The sequence below is a fragment of the Gracilinanus agilis genome, chromosome 1 (genome assembly GCF_016433145.1).
Source record: "Gracilinanus agilis isolate LMUSP501 chromosome 1, AgileGrace, whole genome shotgun sequence".
In the NCBI taxonomy this organism is placed as follows: domain Eukaryota; kingdom Metazoa; phylum Chordata; class Mammalia; order Didelphimorphia; family Didelphidae; genus Gracilinanus; species Gracilinanus agilis.
Genome location: NC_058130.1, coordinates 294,520,628 through 294,546,733, shown reverse-complemented (window position 1 = coordinate 294,546,733; position 26,106 = coordinate 294,520,628). Strand labels below are relative to the sequence as shown.

General features: G+C 34.9%; 1 protein-coding gene across 1 annotated transcript in view; it reads left to right on the top strand.

Annotated features, from left to right (window-relative positions):
* The first annotated feature begins 1,228 nt into the window (after positions 1-1,228).
* FER (FER tyrosine kinase) overlaps positions 1,229-26,106 on the top strand; it is a 273,706-nt gene continuing 248,828 nt past the window's right edge. Inside the window, exons 1-2 of the mRNA XM_044680270.1 lie at positions 1,229-1,296; positions 21,700-21,970. Of these exons, the coding sequence (XP_044536205.1) occupies positions 21,758-21,970 (213 nt within the window). The 5' untranslated portion in view covers positions 1,229-1,296; positions 21,700-21,757. The remainder of the gene's footprint in view (positions 1,297-21,699; positions 21,971-26,106) is intronic.

The window sequence follows — 26,106 nt, the reverse complement described above, 5'->3', positions numbered from 1 at the left end:
TTTATTAGATATGGAGGCCATATTTTCTTCAATTGTTAATGCTTTCTTTGTTGGCTTATCTGCTTATGTTCAATGTCTGAGTTTTGTTCTTCCTGAGTTTGACAGTTTCAGTCTTTTTTTGCCCCTTTATTTTCCCCTATCAACTTTCTGACTCTGTCCCCTCCAATGGTGGTTTTCTTGGGGGTCAAATCTCATAGCCTTTCAGCTTTTTCCCACAACAGGCAAGTCACAGTTCACAAGATCTCCACCCCAAGTTACTTTTGGGTGATCAGCACTAGCCCCAGGTGGATCATGGGCTCTTTTCCTCAGGTTTAGAGGAATGCTACCCTTCTCCCCTACAGTCCTGGAGACCTCTCTGAGCCTTTTGTTCTTTAACTGTGCCCTGGCATCAGTAGTTCAGACAAGCACTACTCTGGTGCTATGGAGTTGGTGCACCCTGGATTGCTGTGGGGCTTGCTGCCTTACCAGATACTGAAAGTTCAGATCTTTGCAGAATCTGTGCTAGGATTGTGACCTCAGCCAGGTTTTTGTTCTTTAAGACTTGTAGCACTGGCTATTTGTTGTGGCCAAAGCAAACTTTCTGCAGTCTTTAAGTTTCCAAAAGCACTGGCTTTTGTCTTAAGTCTGTTCTGCTAGTATAGTTTCATTGCTAGTCCAAGAGGTGGGGAAAGGATGTTGATTTTTTTTTTTTGGTCTGTTTTATTTTTGGTTTTAATCTTTTTTGGATATGGGGTACCCTTGTCCATGGAGACAGCTGAAATTGCTTTTTCTTTGACACATGATTTCTGTTTTGAAGTGGTTTGAGAGGTTGTAAGGACTAGAGAAAATGTCTAGTCTTCTATCTTGTTACTCACATGATTACATTTTTTTGCTAGTGTATTATACTCCCTTAAATGTCCTACTAAGTTAGAAAACTTTTAAAGTATGAACATGGTGTTGTCCTGTTTTCCTGTTATCCAAGGACCATTGTAGCAATGTTTGGAGATGCTCATTACCAGAAGGTTGACCATCAGGGGATGAATTTTTTTGGCCACAGCAAGTCATGAATGCCAGCTACTAAGGCACAGAACTATTGACATATTGAAGTGAGTAAGCTGTTACCTCTATGTGTGCCATTAGCCTCCTTCTTCAGGTTGACCAAATCTAACATTAAAAAAAAATTTTTTTTTTTGCAGCTTATTTGAGATAGACCTATGATCATTCTCTTCTGCAACTTTTCCAAAATATCTTAAAAGTGTGATGTCCCTAAATGGACCTACCATTTTAATTGAGATCTAACTGGATAAGAGAAATAAGGTAAGACTGCTTTTTTCTTTTTCTTACTTATCTTGCTCTTAGTATATCCCTAAAGTTATATCTTCAGTTTGAAATAGCAAAATATTTTTGATTCATTTATTTCATAGTATTTTATAATCCACGTAGCAAATTTTCTACTTTATTATCTACTTTATGTTTAGATTCTATGATTTTGAAAATTGTGTATTATTCCTATGACTACCATTCAGCCAGGTGATTTTTATTTCATTTAGGTCATCTTATTCTTCTGTCCTTTCAATTTTATTTGGGTTTTAAATACTACCATCACATTATCTAGCATTTTATTAATACTATTCAAATACTATTATTGATTTGTATATTCTCTCCAAAGATGCAGGTTTTAACTCATCCCTACTTGCCCATTTTGTGAAGTTTTTCTCCATGTCCTATTATCACCACTGGTTTCCACCCAAAGTGCTAATCTACCAGACAGCTGATTACAGTTCAAGAGTAATGCCCAATAACAGTTGGACAGCTTAAGTTCTCTAGTGAGAGCATACTATTAATACCAGAACTTAGGATGTCCACCTGTTGTTTATTGTTCTTGCACTGTGACTAGCCCTTTGTGGTAGGCCCAACACCAGTACCTTGTTAGTTCAGGCTTGGTGTGGATTCAAAATTAGGCACTTGCAAATCATTAAATAATTAAGAAAAGGATTTACTTTGCCCTAATACAGTAAGGATATCAAGCAAGGATACAGTTTAGTTTCTTTTGACTTGCCCCTCTTCTTCCCTCATCTCCTGCCATATGGAAGTATATCTGGTCAGTTGGGCAGAGTATGATGATTCTTATTTTCTATAGAAATCTACCAAATTAGGGGATCCCTGATTCTATTTGGGTAAGACTTTATCCCCTTAAGTGACCAGAAAGCTGTTTCAGGGAATACAGGGGCCAATAAAGTTGGAAGGACAGCTTTATTTCCTTTTATGGAAAACCAATTTTTATGACTTAGAAATGAGGGAACCGGTCTTTTCACACTAATGCATCTTTTTCACTCATGCATTTCTTATGACTTTTTTGTTCATGTTCTTTAAAGTTCTTTATTATGCTCATTCTTACTGTGTGATTCTCAGTTACCCTTAAAAGGAGCAATAGCACAGTGTATTTTTACCCTTTAGTAGTGGCAGCAGAGGCCCTGGACTTAGAGTCAAGAGAAACTTTGGTTCAAAGCCCACCTCCCACATTACCTATGTGACCACAGGCAAATAATTTAAACTCTGACTAAACTCTTTCATTTACAAAATAAGAACAGTAATACCTGTAGTAACTTACTTCTGGGGTTATGGGAAGCTTAAATGAAATAATACTTGTTAAGCACTAAGCAACCTTAAAAGGGGCTGCATCAATATAAGTTTTTATTATTATTCTTGACACATTAATCTTGTAAAGTAGGCAGTGCAGGTCATAAGAAGTCAGACTCAGATAGGTCAGAGTTCTTGACCAAGGTCAAATGGTGGAATTAGGACTAAAAATCAAATCAAATTTTTGACTTCTGTCTAGGATTCCCTGTCTTTTCCCTGTATCCTCAAATACTCAAAAAAGAGTTGTCATCTATTGGGAGTTCCCCTCCATGGATGCAAATAGAAACCCATCAAGTTTTTGTCTAGGCTGTGTAACTTTTGTCCATGTTCTGCTGAAAATTTATCACAGTGGGTCTGCTTAATATTCTAGAAGTCTTTCTTTTTAAAATATTTTTTCACTTATATGTAGAAACTTTTTACAATTTTTTCTGACATTTCTGACATTCATATTTTTCCCTCCCTTTCTTATGTATCTTCCCAAAGACAGTAAGTAGTCTGATGTAAGTTATACCAGTGCTTTCATGCTATACCTATTTTTATATTGCTTATGTAATAATAAAAGAGATAACACATATGATAAAATTCATAAAGGAAATAAAATAGGAGTGGGCATGCATTGATCAGACTCCAACAGTTTCTTCTTTGACTATGCATAGCATTTTTTTTCATGAGTTCCTTGTGATTATCTTGGAAACTTGCTTTGCTTATAATGATTTCGTCTCTCATAGTTTATCATTGTATAATATTCCTCTTACTGTATACATTGTTATAGTTCTGCTCACTTCACTTCTCATCAGTTCATTAATCTTTTCAGGTTTTTATGAACTTATCTTGTTCATCATTCTTATGGCACAGTAGTATTCCTTTACAACCATATACTACAACTTATTCAGCCATTTCCCAAGTGATACATAACCCCTTGGTTTTTAATTCTTTGCCCCTACAAAAATTGCTCCTAAAAATATTTTGGTACAGGTAAGTTCTTTTCCCGTATCTTTTTTTTTTTTTTTAAACCTTTACCTTCTGTCTTAGAATCAATGCTAAGTATTGCTTCCAAGGCAGAAGAGCAGTAAGGTCTGGGCAGTGGGGGTTAAGTGACTTGCCCAGGGACACACAGCTAGGAAATGTCTGAAGCTAGATTTGAACCTAGGACCTCCCATCCCTAGGCTTGACTCTAAATCCACTGAGCCATTCACCTGCCCGGCTTTTCCCTTATCTTTGATCTCTTTAGTATACAAACCCAGTAGTGTGGTATTGCTAGATAAAAGGGTATTCATAGTTTTAAGGCCCTTTGACCATAGTTCCAAATTGCTCTCTAAAATGACTGTATCAGTTCACAGTTCCACCAACAGTGCATTAGTGTCCCCATTTTTTCCACATCCCCTCCAACATTTATCATTTTCCTTTTTGGTCATGTGGTCATGTTAGCTAATCTGGTAGGTATGAGGTGGCATCTCAGAATTTTTTTTAACTTGCATTTTTCTAATTAAGAGTGATTTGGAGAAGCTTTTTTCTTGACATAATGAGAGTATAAGTAGAACATTCAGATTTTACTTTTCTTCTTCTTGTCACTTGACTGGCTCTTCTCTTCATATCATATGATTCCTTGATAACCTCGTTTTTTGAATTTTTTATTTATGTATAACCTGCTTATATTTGCCATATACCTTTTCACTGATTTCTTTGAGATACTTATTTTTAGTGCTTTGGAGGCAGTAGTGTTCCATGTCTTTTTGTCATTTAGCAATATAAAATGTTATTTTTGAAAGGTTGTGTGGCAGATTGTAGGAAGTTCATGGTATACAAGGATGGAAAGGAACCCAGATAGTTCCCCCAATACTATAGCCAGGATTAGAAATGCATCACTCTAAGAAATACTGAGAATCACTTATAGATTTCCCTATTCAACCCAGGAATCTACAGAGGCAGAGTGAGAGGTCATGAATATTAAAGCTCCACCACAACTTCTTTTGCAATAACCACAGAAAATGTACAAGTCTGAGTCAGAAAGCCAAAAGAAAAGTCACAGTGAGTTATTTTTCTAGCTAGGGCAGTTTTGGTTGTAGAAGCAGCAGTGGTTAGTGGTGGTAGCTCTTGAGTTGTGCTTTAGGTAGCAGTGGCCCGGAGCCGCTGAATAATGCCTAGAGATTATTGCCTAGAGATAGTAAGGGAATTGCAAAACCTGAAAGAAAGGATTTCCTTAGATTGAGAGCCAGACCTAGAGATAGGAGGTCCTTAGTTCAAATCTGGCCTCAGATACTTCCTAGCTGTAAGACCATGGGCAAATGACTTGACTCCAATTTCTCAACTCTTATCAGCCTTCTGACTGAAAACCAATACTTAGTATCAATTCTAAGATAGAAGGTAAGGGTAAAAAAAAGACAGAAAGAGAATCTAGGGGATACCTATACTATTGTTGGGTACAGTTCCATTTAGCAGCTTTGTTGCTAAGTACTCAGTTCCCAGTCACTGTTATAAGGTGCAGTCATGAGGGAACAGGGGTTCTATTTGTAATAAGGACCAAACTATAGATTGGGAAGGCAGTGAAAAGATATCTATCTGGATCATGTCATACTGAAGGCATTGAAAACTTAAAGTATCCACCCCCAGACCAAGCTGTGATAGCTTCAGCAGGACATAAAAAAGATAACCCTTAGGCCAACCTTCCCACCCCCCAAAAGAATAGAGCACAACTCCAAAATAAAGCCCAAGGTTAAGAAGTAGGTTGGAAAATAATAATAACAACAATATAATTATTATATAATAACAACAATAAAAGAACAATAATTTAAAAACGCCTTATCCTAAAAAGCTACTCTAGTGACAGAGAAGCTTAAGACACAAATTCAGGAAAAAAAAAACAATGATTCAAAAACATCTACAAGAAAAGCTTTAAATAAAAATGCAAATCGGATATAAGCACAACAAGAATCTCTATAAGAGCTGAAGAATGAAAAAAGGACCAAAAATTAAAAAGAAATGAGCAATAGAGGATAATTTGGGAAAGAAATTAAAGCTATGCAAGAAAATTTTGAAAAGAGAATTAACAGCTTGGTAAATAAAATAGGCACCAAAATATCAGAGAAAACAATTGTCCAGTTATATTAGAACAAGAGGGCAAATAATGAAGTTACTGTTCACTTCCTCAAAGAAATCACAAAATGAAAGCTCCAATAATATGTATTTTTTAAATTTTTATTTTTTTAAGCCTTTACCTTCTGTCTTAGAATCAATACTATGTATTGGTTTCAAGGCAGAAGAGTGGTAAGGGACAGGTTGTAGGGATTAAGTGATTTGCCCAGGGTCACACAGCTAGGAAGTGTCTGAGGCCATATTTGAACCCGGGACCTCCCATCTCTAGGCCTGACTCTCAATCCAGAGCCACCTAGCTGCCCCCTTCCAATAATATTTTTGCCAAAATTTAGAGGTTCCAGGTCAAGGAGGATATGCTACCAGCAGAAAGAAATAATTCAAATACAGTGAAGCTATAGTCAGGATTAAGCAAGGTTTATCAGGTATAATATAAAGGAGTAAAGGGTTTGCACAGTGATATTCCTAAAGGTAAAAGATCTAAAATTACAACAAAGAATAATCTACCTATCAATAGAGAAAAAAATTAATATTTAATGAAACAGAGGACTTTCAACCATGGATCCATAGAAAGAATCCTTTGGAGATGAGCTGGGCTAGGTGGAGAGTGAAATATAGGGCAGCCTTGGAGACTTTGAGTGGGTTTACTTGGCACTAGCATTCTGAGCCTGGCAGTGGCCAAAACTCAAAGCCTGAATAATACCAAAAGCCTGTGGCTATAGAAGTGGAGTCCAACAGACCTAAATACAGTTGCAGGAGAAAGACCCTAGACAAAATCTAGCCTGACTAGTCTTCAAAGTCCCTAATGAGAGTCCAGCAAAGGATTAACCCATGTACCCAGAAGCAGTAGTGAAGGACCTTATACAGCATCCACAGTGGGCATGGTATTGGAACTCTGTCAGAAGAGGGAGCCTCCAGGCAGATCCTCAACCAGAACAGCCATTGGGTCTCTTGAAAGAAGAATCTAGTATGGGTCACCATATTAAAGGACCAGGAAACCCTCCCCAGGACATTAAATTGTAGAAATTGACCCAACCACAGACCTTTCAATAGAGATATTGAAGTGAATAAGATGAGCAAACCAAGGAAAACTGAATAACACGAGAAGATATTGTAATTTGAAATCTTCTCAACTCTGAAGTGCATAGCGACCCCACAAGTTTCTCTAGTTAAAAACTTGGAAGAAAAAAATGGACCAAACATAAGGGCTTTAGGAATACCTGAAAGAAATACAAAGTGGAAAAGCTAGGAAGAAAAAAATAGCATGAAAATGAATACCTTTGCAAAGATAGTGGAAAATGTTGAGGAGAACTGATTGCTGAGGAAATTAGAATGAATCAAATAGAAACTGACTCAGTGAGACAGCAAAAAATATTAACACAAAATCAAAAGAGTTAAAAAAACAACAAAAAAGAAAATCTAAGAAATGTATGAAAAACAACTGCCTGGAATTCAAGACCAGGTAATCTTTGTCAGATACCATACTTGAAAAAATTAATCATAAATGAAATCTATCCAGGTCACTTATAACTAGAAATCAATGGAAAATAGAAAGAATCCAGAAAGAAATCCCAGTACAAAAATTTCCTGGAATGTCTTAGCTACAATTCAGAATTTCTGGGTCAAAGAAAAAAATATTCTGAGCAGTGAAAATGGAGTTCAGGTACTAAGGAACCACTATGAAGATAAGGACTTAGCATTGTAAATGAAGAGAACTTGCAGTATGATAATCCAAAAAGTTAAGCAATAGAGTTGACAACCCAGTATAATTTAAGTGGTAAAACTAAGTGTAATTTCATAGTGGGGGGGAAAATGAATGTTTAATGGAATTGAGGACAACCAGACTTTCTTTTTGAAATATTCTTTTAAAATATTTTTTACAAATTACATTTGTATACAATTTTAATAATAATTTTCTGATATTTTGAGATTCATGTTCTTTCCTTCCCTTCTCCTTCCTCCTCCCTTAGATGGCAAGTTATATGATATATAGGTTGTACATGTGCTGTCATAAAATACATATTTCCATGTTTGTTATATTGTGAAAGAAGATACATATTGCTTATACTAGAGAAAAAATCATGAAGGAAATAAAGTGAAGAATATTATGCTTTAGTCTGCATTCAGATTCCATCCATTTCTTCTGTGGACTTTTTCATCATAAGTTTCTTGGAGTTGTTTTAGATCCTTGTATAGCTTAAGTTGTTGATCATTGTGAATTACTTTCTCCTGGTTCTGCTCACTCTATTTTGCATCACTTTATAGAAGTCTTTCCAGGTTTTTGTTTTTGTTTTTTTGTTATCATGTTGTATAAAGTAGTACGCTATACTACTATTCTAGTACATGTTTTGAAAGGAAAACTCAGATGCCAAGAAATATACACACATATTTGTTGAATTGAAAAGGAATAGATGAATAAAGGGCCATGGAAAGACAGATTAAAAATTAATTGGAAATGAAATAATCTTAATTCTAAAGAATAATTGTGTCAAAGAACAAATCATAGAAACGATCAGTAATTTAATTAAAGAGAATGACAATAATGATATAAACATACCAAAATTAATGGGATACATCCAAAGCACTATATAGGTGAAAATTTATATCTCTAAATGCTTACATCAATCAACTAGAGAAAGAACAATTCAATGAATTGATCATACAACTAAAAAAGTTAGAAAAAGAACAAAGTAAAAATGTCCATCACTAAATTGGAAATTTTGAAAATCAAAGGTGAGATTAATAAAATTGAAACTAAGAAAACTGCTGGTTTTTATGGAAAAAACAACAATAAAACAGATAAATCACTGGTTAATTTGATTTAAAAAAGGAAAGAAGAAAATCAGATTACCCGTATCAAAAATGGAAAAGACGAATTCACCACCAGTAAAGAGGAAATTATTTTACCCAATTATTTTATGACAAACAATTTGATAATTGAAGTAAATGGATGAATATTTACAGAAATATAAACTGCAAATGAAAAGAAGAAATATACACACGCATTTCTTGTGTAATTTATTTTGGAATCTTATTATGATTGAGGTTAATTAATATTGAATGTCATTTCTATTTTTTTGCCCCTATCACTTCTACTTATTTAAAAAATTAAAACAAATGATACTTTGATTTTTTTTCTAGAAGTCCGAAGTAATAAATTTTTATTATAGAGCTCTTGAATATAAATTTAATGTCTCTTAAATTTCATTAATCTCCCACTGTCAGTTTAATTAGGTCTATCTGACTCTTAATCATCCAACTTTACTTGAATGCCACTCTGTCATTTTGCCATTTTAACATTTATTTCTCTTCATTGGCGAATTTAACAGGTCCTATGATTGATTCTTTAAGTGTAGTTTGAAATGTAATATAGGTTAGATTGCTATTAGTTATTTAATAATTCCATTCACCATTCTTGCTTCCTATAAAAAGTGTCCTTTAGGATGCAATTACTCTTCCTAAAAGTATTTCTTATTAATATCAGCCCTGCCATATAAATGCAGTAGGTCAGTGGAAAAGACTGCAGATCCCAGAGTTAGGAAGACCTGGTTTCAAATTCATCCTCAGACACCTTCTAGCTGCTTGACATTCAAGTCACACTAATGTCTGCTTAAGTTTTCTTACATGTAAAAGGAGGATAATAATAGTATCTTTCTCCCAGGATTCTTGTGAAGATAAAATTAGATATTTGTAAAGCATATTGTAAATGTTAAAATGCCATATAAATACTTACTAGATATTATTTTGCACTATTTTTGGTAATTCCTATTTTTCCCACTTAGGAATTTTTAAGTTTTATCTTTGAAAAGAAATCAGTGAATGTTAGAGCAACGTGACCTTGGGCTAATTATTTTAGTTATCTGAGCTTATTGTTTTCTCATTTTCCAAGTTGATATCATAACACATGTTCTGTGTACTTCCCATTAGATATGCTTACTGTGTGCATCAAATTAATTTCCAAAATTTTAGCATGTCATACAAATAAATGTGTGCTAGTATTTTTACCATCCCATTAGTGGCAGAGTCATGACGAGGACCTAGTTATTTGGCTTTGTGTTCAATTTTCTTTCTTCTATGCCTGACTTGTCACCTAAATTAATTTCCTCTATAACTTTATATGTTTTATTTATGATCAATATATTTTGGTTTTATATACTTAATTGAGTTCAAATCAGCAAACATTTTTTAAGTGCTTATCATGGATAAGTTATTGCTCTGGATGCGAGGTATACAAAGAAAATAAGAGAATACTTCCTGATTGCAGTTGATTTGCATTCAATTTGTGTGGAATATAGCGTATTTTTTGGATATGTAAATACAAGATAGTGTGATGAGAAAGAGTGCTAAAATTTAGTGAATCTATAGAGGTTTCACTGCAATAAAGATATTTGATTTTAGTCCTGAAGGATGCAAAGCGTCTTAAGAGGTAAAAGTGAGAGGTGTGAAGGCTAGGGTATAAAAATATGAAAGTTAAGGGAACAGGTAGTAGATCATATTGACTGGAAACTTATCATCTCTTAGAAATTGTCTATTTTAGCAGACTATTGTTCACAATAAACTTATTTTCGATGAATTCTTTCCTAATAATCATCTGGAGGATGCTAAAGACTCTAGTTTTACCACTTTAGTTCTTAAAAATATTGACTGATGGTTTTATAGCAGTCTGTTGTATTAAATTAAAGACCACAAATTCATGTTAACTTTGTTTCATTGGCTACAGTCAAATTTACAAATAAGAGTTTAAGAGAGCTACAAATTTGATGAGATGATTTTCCCTTTAATCTGTTTATGTTACATTCATTTCCACATGAAGTCATCATTATTAATATTTATTACATTTTTACCATGTATAGAAAGGATTCTGCTATAAGAAATAATAAAAAAAATTTGGGCCAAAATTTGAGCTGGAACTGATTTTATTTGTGGATGTTTACAGTGATCTCATCATATCCAGTCTGTGATGAAAAGACATCTTTTGGATGTTCACAGTTGTTTTTATAGGATTTGGACAGTTAAACATTATTTGAGGATTTTGACAACTAATACAGATAATTTAATCTATAAAACCGGATATTCAGAGCAGGTTAGCTAATAGTTTCTCAATTCTAGCAAAAAGTCCATGTTTATCCTGCAGCTACTACTTTCAGAGAAAGTGTAGGAAGAGACTTTTTGATCTTATTATCAGTAACTCTGGAAACAGACTTCAAGATAAAATGTGAGCATCCTGTTATTGACATTAAAGCAGCTACTGACTCTTTATTCAGGATTCATTCAAACTTTACATTCTAGATTTGATAATAGGAATTTTATGCAAACTTCCTCCTTATCTTATCACATTTGCTTAACAACTGGGAATAGCATCCTAGTTACAGAAACTAACTAAAAATGTATATGAGTTGAATTTATGATAAATGATATAAAAAAGTGTGTAGTTTGGAATTGTTGCAAGGCTAGGAAGACTATGTATTTATTCCAAACCTCTGACTTTATATATGAGGAAACAAGTTCAGGGAAAGGAAATGATTTTTTTATTTTGAATTTATTATTTTTAATATTCATTTAAAAATTTTTTTTGTTTTCCAAATTCTTTTTTCCTCCAACCTCTTCTTCACCCATTGATAAATTAACCATTATATCAATTATTCCTAAGAAAGCATGCAAAACAAATCTCCATATCAACAGTGTTACAAAAGAAAAGAAAGCAAGAAAAATAAAGTAGAAAAAATTATACTTCAATTCGTAGTTGATTATCAGTTACCTCTTAGGAAGTGGGATAGCATTTTTCATCAGGAGTCCTTTGGAATTGGCTTTGGATCATGGTTTTGACCAGAGTAGCTATATCTTTCACAGTTGAATTTCATTATAATCAATATTGCTGTTACTATATATGATCTTCTGGTTCTGCTTACTTCAGTCTGTATTAGATCATATAAATCTTTCCATGTTTTTCTGAAAGTATTCTACTCATCATTTCCTATAGTGCAATAGCATTCTATCACAGTCATATACCACAGCTTGTTCAGCCATTTTCCAATTCCACCACCAAAAGAGCTGCTATATTCTTTGTACATATAGATCCTTTAACTTTTTCTTTGATCTTTTTGGAATTTTGGACTCAGTAGTATTTGTTAGATCAAAGGATATGGCAAAGTTTGATAGCCCTTTGGGCCTAGTTCCTTAATTGTATTCTAGAATGGTTAGATCATTTTGCAACTCTGCCAGCAGTGCATTATTTTTCCACATTTCCTCTAGTAGTTGTGCTTTCCCCCCCTCCCCCCCATGTTAGCCAATCTGACAGATGTGAGGTAGAGCCTCAGAGTTGTTTTAATTTTGAATTCTTTAAAATCAGTAGTGATTTAAAGCATTTTTTGAATTAGTATTAACTCAATTAGTATTAATAGCTTTGATTTGATTTCCTCTTCTGAAACTGCCTGATCATATGCTTTGACCATTTGCCAATTGAGGAATCACTCTTATTTTTTATACACTTGACTCAATTCCCAATGTATTTGAAAAATGTAGTTTTTATTAAAGAAACTTACTTTAAGTTCCCCCCCCCCCAATTTCCTGATTTTCTTCTAAGTTTGGCTACATTGGTTTTGTTTGTGCCTTTAAGAATTTTGATGCTCTGACATTTGGTGTTTATATGTTTAGTACTGATATTACTTCATTGCCTATGGTACTTTTTTTTAACAACATGTGGTTTCCCTGATTTTCTTTTTTAAATAGGTCTGTTTATCCTTTTGTTTTGTCTTGAGTTCATAATCATTTTTATATGAGAGTTCTTCTTCCAGCTCCTTATTTTTAATTCTGTGTGTATCTCTCTGTTTCAAGTTATGTCTCTCATAAAGAATATTGTTGGATTCTGGTTTCTAATCCATTCTGCAATCTTATTTTGTTTTATGAGTAAGTTCATGAAGGGAAAGACTTTGTCCAAAGGTAGTAAGATAACAGCTGGGTTTAAGTCATGGTCCTCTGATTCCGGATCTATCCCTCTACCCATGGAATTATACTTAGCCAAACAGCAAACTGTGGCATAATTTGGGCTAAAATCCAGGTCTCTTGACTCCCAGTCTTGTGTTTATTACTTGAAGTAGTAGAGTAGAAAGAGCCCAGATTGACATCAGAAGATCTTGGTTTTTATCTTAGCCTTTCCACTCACCAGCTAGCAAGTCCTTTCTCCTCTCTGAGCTTTAACTGTCTTATTTGAAAAATGGCCATATACTGCTTTCCTTTATAGGATTATTGAGAGGAAACCAATGGTTGTGTGAACACTTCTCATTAGGTATTATTGTTCAAAAATAGGTGATGTTCTGTTCATTCCCACTCTGAACCTTAAGGGAGACAGTGTATTAAGGGACTTTTTAGGATGAGGGGCCAAAAGGCTCAAAAAATTCTTTACAATAATTTCAGTTTGGACATACCCTAGGTTTATATTGGCTGTGAAAGTTCCACACTAAATCCAAACCTGCTTTTTACCTTGTGCCCCATTTGCTTGAAAACAATCTGTTAGCATTTCAGACAAATCCATGCTAAGAAGTCATTCCAGAATCCCCTTCTTAAAATAAATTTATGGCTTTAACCCTTGTCAACTCTATTTTGTTTGCAAAGGGGTAGTGACACCAAAAGGACTGCTCAGAGAAGTGCTACCTGAGACTTTGTTGCCTCAGGTCAGACTTAGGGGCCCTGTATGTGTATTTCTGATATTACTGTATCCTTTTACCTATGTTCTCTCATTTCCCTTTCCCTGCCTCTTTCTGCAAAAGGGAGCATATCTTATAAATAAAAGGAAATATAAACAAAGAAAATATACCCAAACCAGAGAACTTAAGCCCTGGAGCAGAGGTTTTGTTATTTTATATCTTAATCTGTATCTGAGCTTTCATATTAAAAGAAGCACAGAACCATGATCAAGTGGTTAAAAGTTTTATTAATAATATATGGTAAGTTGTATTACAGCCAGTGATCTATATAATGGGGGAAGGGGAGGGAAGATCTGAATTAACAACAGTAGTGATTGTAATAGAGGTTAGGGGAGTTGTAAAATTTGTCAGCATTACTTTTTGTGTTATTTATCTAAGTCATAGTAAAACAAATGTAATACATTTTCTTCCTTTAGGTGACTATCTTTACTTTCTCCCAGGGATCTTAATTGCACTTAGGAAAAGGATAACTTGTACTTATAACAGAATAAAGATTAAAGTATATTTTGGAAGTAGGAGAAAATAAACTGGATTACAAAATAATTCTCTCAGCCAAGTGTACTTAAAAGATTTTTTGTTTTCAGTGTGGTTACTCTCCTTTGTACAGATTGCAATTTCATGCCTTACTAGACAGAGTAATGTTAGAGCTGGAGGAAATCTCAAAAGCATCTAGGCCCATTTTGCAGTTGAAGAACCTGGCATAGTAAGTAACTTGGTCAAGGTCACACAGGAAATAAGCCTCAGAAATAGTATATGAATTCAGGGCTTTGACTTCAGAGCTAGTGCTCTTTCCATTGTATTCCTTGCCTTCTCCAAGTTGCTGTGGTCAATATAATTAATCATCTTGTGGCTAACTTTCCCTAATTTTAGCTGGCCTGGGCTTCAGATGAAAGATAGTAGTATATTTTGATTCCAATAGTTAAAGCTCCCCAGTTTGGTAAAAATCCAATTTAGCATAATCTTTAAGAAGACAGTGCAACTTTTATACCATGATAAAACACTGGAATGGATTTTAGCGACCATGGTTTAAAAAAGGACAAGCTGGAGACTGTCCAGAGGAGGGCAGTCACCTTCAGTGGTGATGGGCCCTGAGGTCATGTGATATGAGATTAAGTTGAAGAAACTAGACTTTATTAGCCTGTAGAAGAAAAGAGTCAGGGGAATTGTGATTGATAGCTATCTTCAAGTATTTGAAGGGCTGTCATGTGAAAGAGGCACTAGATTTGTTATTAGCCAGAGAAGGCAGAGCCAGAAACAAGTAGAAGTTGAAAAGGGCAAATTTTAACTTGTCAGAAAAATTTGATAATGATTAGAAGTCCAAAAGTGCAATGGGTTGCCTAGAGAGGTAAAGGTTTCTCCCTCTTTGGAGGTCTAAAGCAGAAGCTGAATAATCATTTGATATATGTTATATTGGTAATTCCTTTGGTGAATGGGTTTGATTTAGATGGCTTCTGAAGTCCCTTCCAGCTTTTGCTTGCCTTAGATCTCTGTCACCCATTTGGTCATTGAAATATAGGAGTGAATGTATTTACTGCTTTTTCTTAGTTAGGCCTTTGTTGTTTGCAGACTATTCAAACCCTGCTTTCCTGAGCCAGACCCTCTTTCCCATACTCATACTTCCTTTAGACAGAGCATATTCTAGTATTTAGCAAGTGATGACAGCTTTAATATCTGAGTATTTTAAAGTGTATCTGAATTGTTCACACAACTAAACTTGCCTCAGAGTTCATGTTTCTAAAGGATTGTACCAGAAAAATGAGGAAGGTACATACTAGCTTTCATTTTTGTGCCTTTTATATTTGTTATCTCCTACTCATAGACTCCTTCCTTCCTGAAAGATAAAATTCAGGAAGCATCTTCTGCATGAAACGGTTCCTGATCCCTCATTTACTAGTGCCCTCCCTTCCAAACTACCTTATATTTAACTACTTTGTATATATTTGTACTACTTTGTATTCATGTTATAAATATTTTGATATGTCCTTGCCTCTTTGTGTAAGCTCATTGTGAGGAGGGATTATTTCATTCATTGTTCTCATATCCCCAGCACCTAGCTTAATGTCTATCATATAGTAGATACTTAAAAAGTTATGTCAGTTGATCAATTCCTGGCAGCCTGTGACCTGCGGGACCTTATTTCATAGGTGGAAACTTATTCACCAAGGGAGAGCATTCCAGGAATAGGGGAAAGGAGACCAGTGTTGCTAGATTGAAAGGTTTGTAGGGATGTGTAAAATATATTTACTCTTGGAGGTAGTGTGGATCGCTGCAGTTTGTCAAAGATGACTGAGAGGAGAGGGGAAAGACTTGAAGTCCAAAGATCAGTGATGGCAAACTTTTTAGAGACAGAGTGCTGGCCTCTCTTCCCTCCTAGATTGAGTGCCATGCACCCCCCTCAAAGACCCCCTCACCCCCACCACAAACAGGGGAGGGAGGAAGTGCTCCCATTGGACTGCTGGGCAAAGGTATGGGTGACGAGAGGAGCTTGTGGAGAGGGGAAGTAGAGTGGCCTGAGAGTTCCACTCCCTTCTAGCCCCCCTCCAGCTATGTGCCACACTGTGAGCTATGCTCCTCTCACCTAGCTCCTTTCCACAGGAATCACCTTCATCACAGACTCAAACGACTGCCATCTGCACCTCATGCAGAATGTGAGCCTCCTCCCCTTACTCCAGACAAGGGAAGGAGGAAGCACTCTCGTTGGCTGATGGGCAGAGGGGCAAGGGAAGTGAGGACTGTCCTCAAGCACATGGAGATGGGGAGGGAAACAGCTCAGCCAACTCCCTTTGGCTTTCTAGTAATGAACTCTGATTGCGACTGCAGTCGTGCTGAGGGCTCTGTGTGCCCTTTTGGGCACACATGCTATAGGTTCACCATCACTGCCATAGATGAATAGGTAGTCTCTAGGATGTCTGATGAGAGAAGGGAAATATTTGATAAATGTTACAAAGGTAAAATCAACAGGACTTGACAACCAGTTGGTTACAGGAGGGTGAGCAAGAGTGAGAAGTGGAGGATGACATCTATGTTTTGATTTTGAATGAGTGACAGAATGGTGTCTCTATAGTAATAGGAAAGTTTGAAAAAGGAGGAGTATTTAGAGGAAAAGATAATAAATTTAGTTTTGGATATGTTGAGTTTAAGATATCTATGAGACATCCAATTTTATTTGTTCAATAGGCAGTTGGAGATAAGAGACTGGAGGTTAGCAGAGAAGTTAAAACTGAATAAATAAATCTGAGAATCATCAACATAATTATATCCATTAATTAATGAGATCACCAAGTGAAACTGTGTAGAAGGTGAAGAGGGCGCAGGACAGAGCATTGGGGGAGACCCTAGGTTAGTGGGCTGTCTTAGATGCAGATCATGTAAAAGAGGCTAAGAAGGAGCAGTGAGATATTAGGAGGAAATGATAAGTGTTATCAATCTTACCCTTCCCCCCCAAAAAAACCCAACCCCAATCATACAAATAAAACAAACCCAATAAATAAATTAAAAAAATATGTAAAGAGAAGAGTGATCCACCATGATAGTATCCACAGTGTTGGCTATACTTTCACTCATTCTTACTGGTTGAGTGGTTGAGTTGGAGGTATTGGAATACTCTTTGTTTGTTATTGCTACTTCAGAGAAGTCAAGAATGGGGACTGAGCAAAAGCCATTAGATTTAGCACGAAGGAAATTATTGGTAATCAGAGAATGCAGTTTCATTGGAATGATGAAATCTTTGCTTTGGGGCAGATCGAAGACACAGAAAGTGACCTCTTTCTACTTACACTATAGGGAGTACAGTGAGCCCAGCATGAGAAGAAGTCAAGGCACACAGAGAAATATTTGGCTGCTCTTCTCATCTGAGGAGGCTGACTATGGGGTTCTGTGCCTGTCTCATACTCATTCTCCTTGCCCAGGGTAAACACTTTCTTCATGCACAAGTGATTCATTTCTATCCTGCAGATCCACTCACTAATTAATCTTTAATCTTTCCCTGTCTAATGATTGCTTGCTTTGTTGCCTACAGATTTACCCATCTCCCCCATCATCAAAACATCTCCATTTGTCCGTCCCCAAAGACTCTCTTCCTATATCTCTCTACCCTTTTGTGGCCAAGTTCCTAGAAAAGGCAATCTACAATTGGTGCTTCCACTACTTTTCCTCACTATTTTCTTAACTGCAGTCTGACTTCCAATCTCATAATTCAGTGGAAACTTCTCCAAAGTTATGAATAATCTCTTAATTGCCAATTAAAAAAAACTTTTGACTTTCATCTTAGAATCAATATTAAATTTTGGTTCCAAAGCAGAATAAAGTTGTTTTAATTTACATTTCTCTATTCAAGAGGGATTTAGAATACTTTTTCATGTGCTTATTGATAGTTTGGATATTCTTAATGAGAGTATTATAAGTTAACTTTTCCTAGCCTGGCTTCTTCATCATATCTCCTGTTTTCTTTAGCAGATTGCCTCTTCTGTCATCACTGTTCTTTCCCTATCGGCTTCTTTAATGCCTACAAATACCTTGCCTCCTTCATCCTCAAAAATCCCTCACTTTATCCCCACTAGCCATCATCCCATATTTCTCCTCACTTTTGTGGCTAAACACTTTGAGAAGGCCATCCACAATAAATACCTCCATTTTCTTTCCCTTTGTTCTCTTAACTCTATTGTTTGACTTCCAAACTTATTATTTCACTGACACTTTTCTCTCCAAAGTTGCTAATAATTTCTTAGTTACCAAAGATAATGACCTTTTATCAATCCTCATTCCTTTTGACTCTATTTATTACTCTTATTTTCTTGGTACTTTTTTATCTTTAGGTTTTCATGATATCTCTCTTGGTTCTCTTCCTACTTTATATTGCATATCTGACTATTTCTTTTCAGGCACCTTTGACGAGTATTCTTCCAAGACTTGCCATTTAAAGATAGCTCTACCACAGTTTTGGGCCCCTCTTTTTTCCCCTTCAATACTTTTTTTACTTCTTTATCTCATCAATTCCTATGAATTCAATTATGATTATATAGGTGATTCTTAGATTTATTTATATGACCCTAACCTTTCTGCTAATCTCCACTTAGCTACTGGTCATTTTGAACTAGTCCTTTATAGATATTGTAAATTCAACATATCCAAAATTGAACTCATTGTCTTTCCTCTAAAATCTTTCCCTGACTTCCTCATTATTGTTGAGGATTTCATCAATTCTCCCTGTCAACCAGGTCATTTTCAATTTCTCACTCTTCTTTACTTCCCATATCCAGTCTGTTGCCACATCATATAGGAATGTAAGCAGTTTAACCTTATTGTGTCTTTTAAGATTTCTCTTTCACGTTTACTTTATGCATTAGTTTTTGAAAGTCAGATTTTCTATTCCTTTCTGATATTTTCCTCAGGAATTCTTGAAAGTCCTCTATTTCATTAGATACCAATTTTCCCCTCTGAAATATTATACTGTTTCACTAGGTAGGTTATTCTTGGTTGTAATACCAGCTCCTTTGCCTTCTGGAAAATTATATTCCTATCTTTTTATTCTTTTAAAGTTGTAGCTATTAAATCTTTCTGATCCTGATTTTGGCTCTGGTTTCTTTCTGGCTATTTCAAATATTTTTTCTTTGATGTGGCAACTCTAGAATTTGACTAACATTCTTGTAAATTTTTATTTTGGAATTTATTTCAGGAGATGATGATCAGTGGATTCTTTCAATTTCAGTTTTATTTTGTTCTAGAATATCTGGCCAATTTCCTTTATAATTTCTTTAAATATGTTATCTAAGGTTTTTCTTTGAACATGGCTTTCAGAGAGTCCAATAATTCTTAAATGATCCTCTCCTTGATCTAGTTTCCAGGTCATTTGTTTTTCTGTTGAAATATTTCACATTTTCTTCTATTTTGTCATACTTTTTACTTTGTTTATTGTTTCTTGATGTTTCATGGAGTCATTAGCTTTTAATTGCCCAATTCCATTTTTGACATTTTCTTCAGTGAGCTTTTGTATTTCTTTTTCCATTTAGCCAGTCCTTTTAAAAGAAGTTCTTTTGGGAGTTGTGAGGTGTATTCAGTGCTTTGGGAGACAGGCATAGAGATAGGAGATCCAGGGTTCAAATTTGGCCTCAGACTCTTTCTAGCTATGTGATCCTAGGCAAGTCACTTAACCCTCATTGCTCAGCCCTTACCACTCCTCTGCCTTGGAACCAATATACAGTATTGATCCTGGGAGGTAAGAGTTTAAAAAAAAAATTCTTTTCAACCAATGACATTTTATATCTTGTTTTTCATTTGGATAATTCTATTTTTTTAAAAGTGTATTTAACTAATTAATTTAGAGTATTTTTCCATGGTTACATGATTCATGTTCTTTTCCTCTCTTCCTCCTGCCCTGCTCTCATAGCCAAGGAGCAATTCCATTGGGTTTTACATGTATTGTTGATCAAGACCTATTTCCATATTATTAATATTTGCAGTAGAGTGATTGTTTAGAGTCTACATCCCCAATCATATCCCCATCAAACCATGTGATCAAGCAGTTGTTTTTCTTCTGTGTTTCTACTCCTATAGTTCTTTCTCTGGGTGTGGATAGTGTTCTTTCTCAAAGGTCCCTCAGAATTGTCCTGGATCATTGCATTGCTGCTAATAGAGAAGTCCATTACTTTCAATTGTGCCATGGTGTATCAGTCTCTGTGTGCAATGTTTTCCTGGTTCTGCTCCTTTTGCTCGGCATCAATTCCTGGAGGTTGTTCCAGTTCACATGGAATTCTTCCAGTTTATTATTTCTTTTAGGACAATAGTTGAATAATTCTATTACTTATGGTGTTATTTGTGTGTGTTTCTTTGACCAGGCTGTTAATTCTCTTTTTCCAATTTTCTTGCATTACTCTCATTTTTCCAAGTTTTCCTCTACCACTCTAATTTAATATTTAAAATAAATTTTTAGCCTTCCTAGGAATTCTTGTTGCTTTTTTCCTAATTAATAATTTTCTTTGAGGCCTTGCTTATAATTATTTTGACAGTGTTTCTTCTTTTGAGTTTGTCTTAATTTTCCCAGTTTCCATTATAGCCTTTTATTGTCATATTATTTTTTTGTTGTTTTTTTGTTTCTCCATTCTATTTCTTGACTGAACTTTATGTTAAAGTTGGTCTGTTATTGGAGTATTCTGGAGAGGCATGGTGCTAAGCTTTAGACCTTTTTCACACTGGTGAAAGTTTTCAGTGCTTCCAAAGTTGTGCTCTGTAGAGAGGTGTGGTTATTCCTTTCTACCCAGCTGCCCCCCAGTGCACATATTTCAACCTAACTCATAATTACTCAGCTCTATGCCATCCACTTGATGCTAAATTGATGATAAAATTGATTTTAGTATGTTTGAAAAGTTGAAAATTAATAGTTCAATGTCATAGGATAGAGATAGAACTTGTATAAGCCTACTGATAGACACTTCCATTTGAGAAACCCTAGCACCTAACATCTTTTTAGATCAAATAATTGAGGTTAGAGAGAGAGGCAGGGGGAAATGCCTTTTTGTTTTCCAGTTTAAGCCAAGTCAAGTTAAATTGACTTTAAAATTTATTGTGAACCAGGTTATAAATTAGAGGTTTCCATATTCTGTTTTTCTGGATTGTTTTGTAAAAGCCACTGGAAAACTAGAAAACAAAGTAAAGTTTTTGGGAAGGTCTTCAGGAAATATGACTAACCTTTGATAAAGAGGATATTGTTGTTGAGAACGTTTACTTGAAGTCTGAATAATCAGAAGTTATAGTGATACTTTGCTTTAAAATATTATATAAAAGTTTATACAGTGCATGACTATCATGTGAGATAGTCATGGCTGGTATTTAGTTTCTTTTTTTTTTAAGTGGACCCATGATTTAATCATTTTTGAAGACTCCTTCTGAGGAGCTCCCTCAAATCCATACAACTTGAAATTTATAATCTTAGAAATTTGATTTTATAAGCTCTGAAATTTATAATCTTAGAAAGAATCCTGGGTCACTGAGTGATTGGAGAATTTTTCTGGTGTCCTTATACCAGGATATGTCAAAAGTTGGACTCAAATCCAGATATCTCCACGTTCTCCTGTAACCAAAAAATACTACTATGCTATGTTTCTTGAAATTTTAAATAATGAACCAACATAAATCTAGAGATTCTGGGCTAAAGTTCACCACCCTAGTCAGTGTCAAGCCCATAGTTTAGTCCTCTTTCCATAACATAGTCGTGTGCTTCTTATCTGGAACTAGCTTTATGGCTACAAAAAAACCAAGTTCCTTTTGAGCTTAAGATTCTCTCCTTTTACAGATATGGACATGTGCTGATTAAAAGAATTTCTTACAACCCGTGGAGCAATTGGTGCTTTATGAAGATGGGGTTTGGAAGTGACCTGAAGAATTCACATGATGCACTTTTAAAATTGCAAGATTGGGAGTTACGACTCTTGGAAACAGTCAAGAAGTTTATGGCACTGAGAATAAAAAGTGATAAAGAATATGCATCTACTTTACAGAATCTTTGTAATCAAATTGATAAAGAAAGTACTGCCCACTTGAATTATGTTAGCAATGTATCTCAGGTAAGAAAACAGTTTTATTATTTTGGGAGTACAGAAAATTCAAAATGTCTTTAATGTAATAATCATACTAAAAGCAAAAAGATCCCATTTTAATGAATGGGTCTTTTTTGTTTTGTCTTTTACAATATATCCAATTCTTTGTTTTATTGAACCCAAATGCTACCAGTTGCTGTCATATTTATACATTATACCTAGTCTTTTTGAAAGAGGTAGTAAATGATTATAATTTTAGTGTAGTACATTAGTCTGGAAAGAGATTTCTTTGGCTTTTAGATCAACTGTACTATGAATGTACAATAACAGTATGTTGATGAACTTTCCAAAATTGCTAAATAAAGAAAATAGTTTTTAAAATTTGAGATCATATCATTATGTACAGCCAGTACCAAATCCATACTTGTATGCACCTGAACTATTAAAATGTGCTTTACAATTAAAAAATAAATTAGAAATGAAATCTATGTCTGATGTCAGATTTCCTTAGTTTTACATTTTTCCCATTAATTGTGATATTGCTAAGTTTAGTAATAGTTTTTAAATGTTTTAAGTTTAAAAAAATTGATTTTAGTATGTTTGAAAAGTTGAAAATTAATATTTCAATGTCATAGGATAGAGATAGAACTTGTATAAGCCTACTGATAGACACTACCATTTTACATTTTCATAGATGTGAGAGATTTTATTATTTTTGCATGGAAACAGAGTGCCAATTATACCTAGCAATTCTTTCATGATTTGGGCAGTACGGATTTCTACACAAGGGGTCAGATAGCCATAACTCTGAAGTAACCTAATGCTTTCTCCCCAGTTATGAAAGTATTTCAATTAAAAATGGTCTATGGTTGGTTGGTGGTTGTGGTTTGTACTAATAGAGGACAAAATGATATCATGATAGCAAGCTCATTGTACAGTGTGTCTGATCGTGGCTGAGTAGACGAATATGAGCTTGGAAGGTTGGGCTCAAATAGCCTATATGAACATTTGGAATGGAGGTGTCTCTAAAATTGCTCCTCTCATGTTTCTTTTGAGCTTTTAGAATTCTGCTTTGCTAATAGAAGGTACGCTGTACAGAACAGTCCTGTGCCATTATCTTCCATAGCTCACAATTGGTACTAAAATAAAAGAGACCTTGAAAATGTCCTTGTATTGCTTCCTTTGATCTCTGTGTGAGCGCTTGCCCTGAGTTCTCTATAAAATAATCTTGTAGGCAAACATACATTTAGCATTTGAACAATGTGACCAGCCTATAAGTTGTACTCTCTACAGTACAGTCTGGGAGCCTGGCAGTTTAGCTTGAGAAGAGACCTCAGTTGTCCACTACCTTACCTTGTCAGGTTGTCTTCAGAATTTCAGAGCCTCCCAAACACTGAGTTCTGGTGTTACATACAGTCTCAGATTGTGTGCCACATGCCTATGGTATACCTCAACTACTCAGCACTGATGGAACCCCACTGATCAGTGATCAGGACATGATCTGGAAAGATGAACTGACCTTTGACAGTATACCTTAGGTTGAACTCAATCCCTCTCTAGCTGAATTTTGAATTAAAGAGGTGGGTTTGGTTACTCTTGTGTGGCGCAAAGCACCTCATGCTACTTCCATTCTAGTAGAGATTTACAAGGCAGGGGGTCTATTACTCATAGAAAAGCTGACTTAATATTCTGAAATGTGTGGCAAGAGGAGGTCATTCTCCAGGAGATCAAGGATGATTCCATTTTTCCATCTCTATTAAGGAAAAGGAAATAGATTGTTCTTTGTTAATCACAGGGGTTCTCTTTCTCTTAGTCATTGTTAGCAGGATTCTTGCCAGTCTCTTTTTTATTTTTTAATTTAATTTATTTATAATTTAGAATATTTTTCCATGGTTACAAGATTCATGTTTTTTCCCCTCTTCTCTTCCATCCCATCTCCCGGAGCTGACAAACAATTCCACTGGGTTTTGCATGTATTTCAAAACCTATTTCCATATTATTCATATTTGTAATAGTGTTCTTCTGAAGCCAAAACACCAGTCATTGTTCCATCAAACCACGTGATCAATCATATGTTTTTCTTCTGCATTTCTACTCCCACAGTTATTTCTCTTGAGTGTGGATAGTGTTCTTTATCATGAGTTCCTCTGGATTGTCCTGGGTCATTGCATTGCTACTAGTAAAGAAGTCCATTACATTAGATTGTGCCACAGTGTTTCACTTTCTATATACAATGTTCTCCTGGTTCTGCTCATTTCACTCTGCATCAAATTCTTGGAGGTCTTTCCAGTTCACATAGAAATCCTCCAGTTCATTATTCCTTTCAGCACAATAGTATTCCATCACCATCAGATACCACAATTTGTTCAGCCATTCCCCAATTGAGGGATATCCGCTCATTTTCCAGTTTTTTGCCACTACAAAGAGCACAGCTATAAATATTTTTGTACAAGTATTTTTCCTTATTATATCTTTGGGGTACAAACCCAGCAGAGGTGTATGGCTGGATCAAAGGACTTTGAAAGAATCTTTTAAAGCCCTTTGGGCATAATTCCAAATTACCTTCCAGAATCACAGTGTATTAGTGCCCAATTTGCCACATCTCCGCCAACATTTATTATTTTCCTTTGCTGTCATATTGGCCAATCTGTTAGGTGTGAGGTGATACCTTAGAGTTGTTTTGATTTGCATTTCTCTAATCAGGAGTGAATTAGTACACTTTTTCCTATGCTTATTGATAGTTTTGATTTCTTCATCTGAAAACTGCCTGTTTATATCCCTTGACCATTTGTCAATTGGGGAATGGCTTGATTTTTTTGTAAATTTAACTTAGTTCCTTATGTATTTGGGAAATTAAACCTTTGTCAGATAGTTTTGTTATAAAAATGTTCTCCCAGTTTGTTGCTTTCCTTCTAAATTTGGTTGTATTGTTTTTGTTTGTACAAAACCTTTTTAATTTAATATAATCAAAATCACTCCTTTTACATTTTGTAATGTTCTCTATCTCTTGCTTGGTCTTAAATTCCTTTTTTCCCCATAGATCTGACAGGTATACTATGCTATGTTCATCTAATTTATTTATGACTTCCCTCTTTATATTTAAGTCAGTTACCTAGTTTGAATTTATCTTGGTATATAGGATGTGAGATGTTGCTCTAAATCCAATTTTTCCCATACTGTTTTCCAATTTTCCCAGCAGTTTTTTGCCAAATAGTGAATTTTTGTCCTCAAAGCTGGGATCTTATGGTTTATTGAACACTAGCTTGCTGAGGTCATTTACCCCTAGTTCCATTAATCCACCCTTCTGTCTCTTAGCCAGTTATCATATTGTTTTGATGACCACTGCTTTATAGTACAGTTTAAGATCTGGTACTGCTAGGTCCCTCTCCTTCACATTTTTTTAAAATTATTTTCCTTGATATTCTTGATCTTTTGTTCTTCCAGATGAATTTTGTTATAATTTTTTCTAATTCTATAAAAAGTTTTTTGGTAGTTTGATAGGTATGGTACTGAATAAGTAGATTAATTTGGGTAGGATTGTCATTTTTATGATATTAGCTCATCTTACCCAGGAACAATTAATGTTTTTCCAAATATTTAGATCTAGTTTTAATTAAGTGAAAAGTGTTTTGTAGTTGTGTTCATATAATTCCTTTGTTTGTCTTGGCAGATAGATTCTTAAATATTTTATATTGTCTAGAGTGATTTTAAATGGAGTTTCTCTTTCTAGCTCTTGCTGTTGAGTTTTGTTGGAAATATGTAGAAATGCTGATTATTTATATGGGTTTATTTTGTACCCTTCAACTTTGCTAAAGTTCTTAATTATTTACACTAGCTTTTTAGTTGATTTTCTCGGATTCTTTAAGTAGACCATCATATCATCTGCAAAGAGTGATAGCTTGGTCTCCTCATTGCCTACTTTAATCCCTTCAATTTCATTTTCTTCTCTAATTGCTATTGCTAGCATTTCTAGTACAATATTAAAAAACAGAGATGATAATGGGTATCCTTGCTTCACTTCTGATCTTATTGGGAAGGCTTCTAACTTGTCCTCATTACAGATGTTGCTAGCTGATTTCAAATATATACCACTTATTATTTTGAAGGAAGGCCCTTCTATTCCTAAACTTTCTAGTGTTTTCAGAATGGGTGTTGTTTTACTT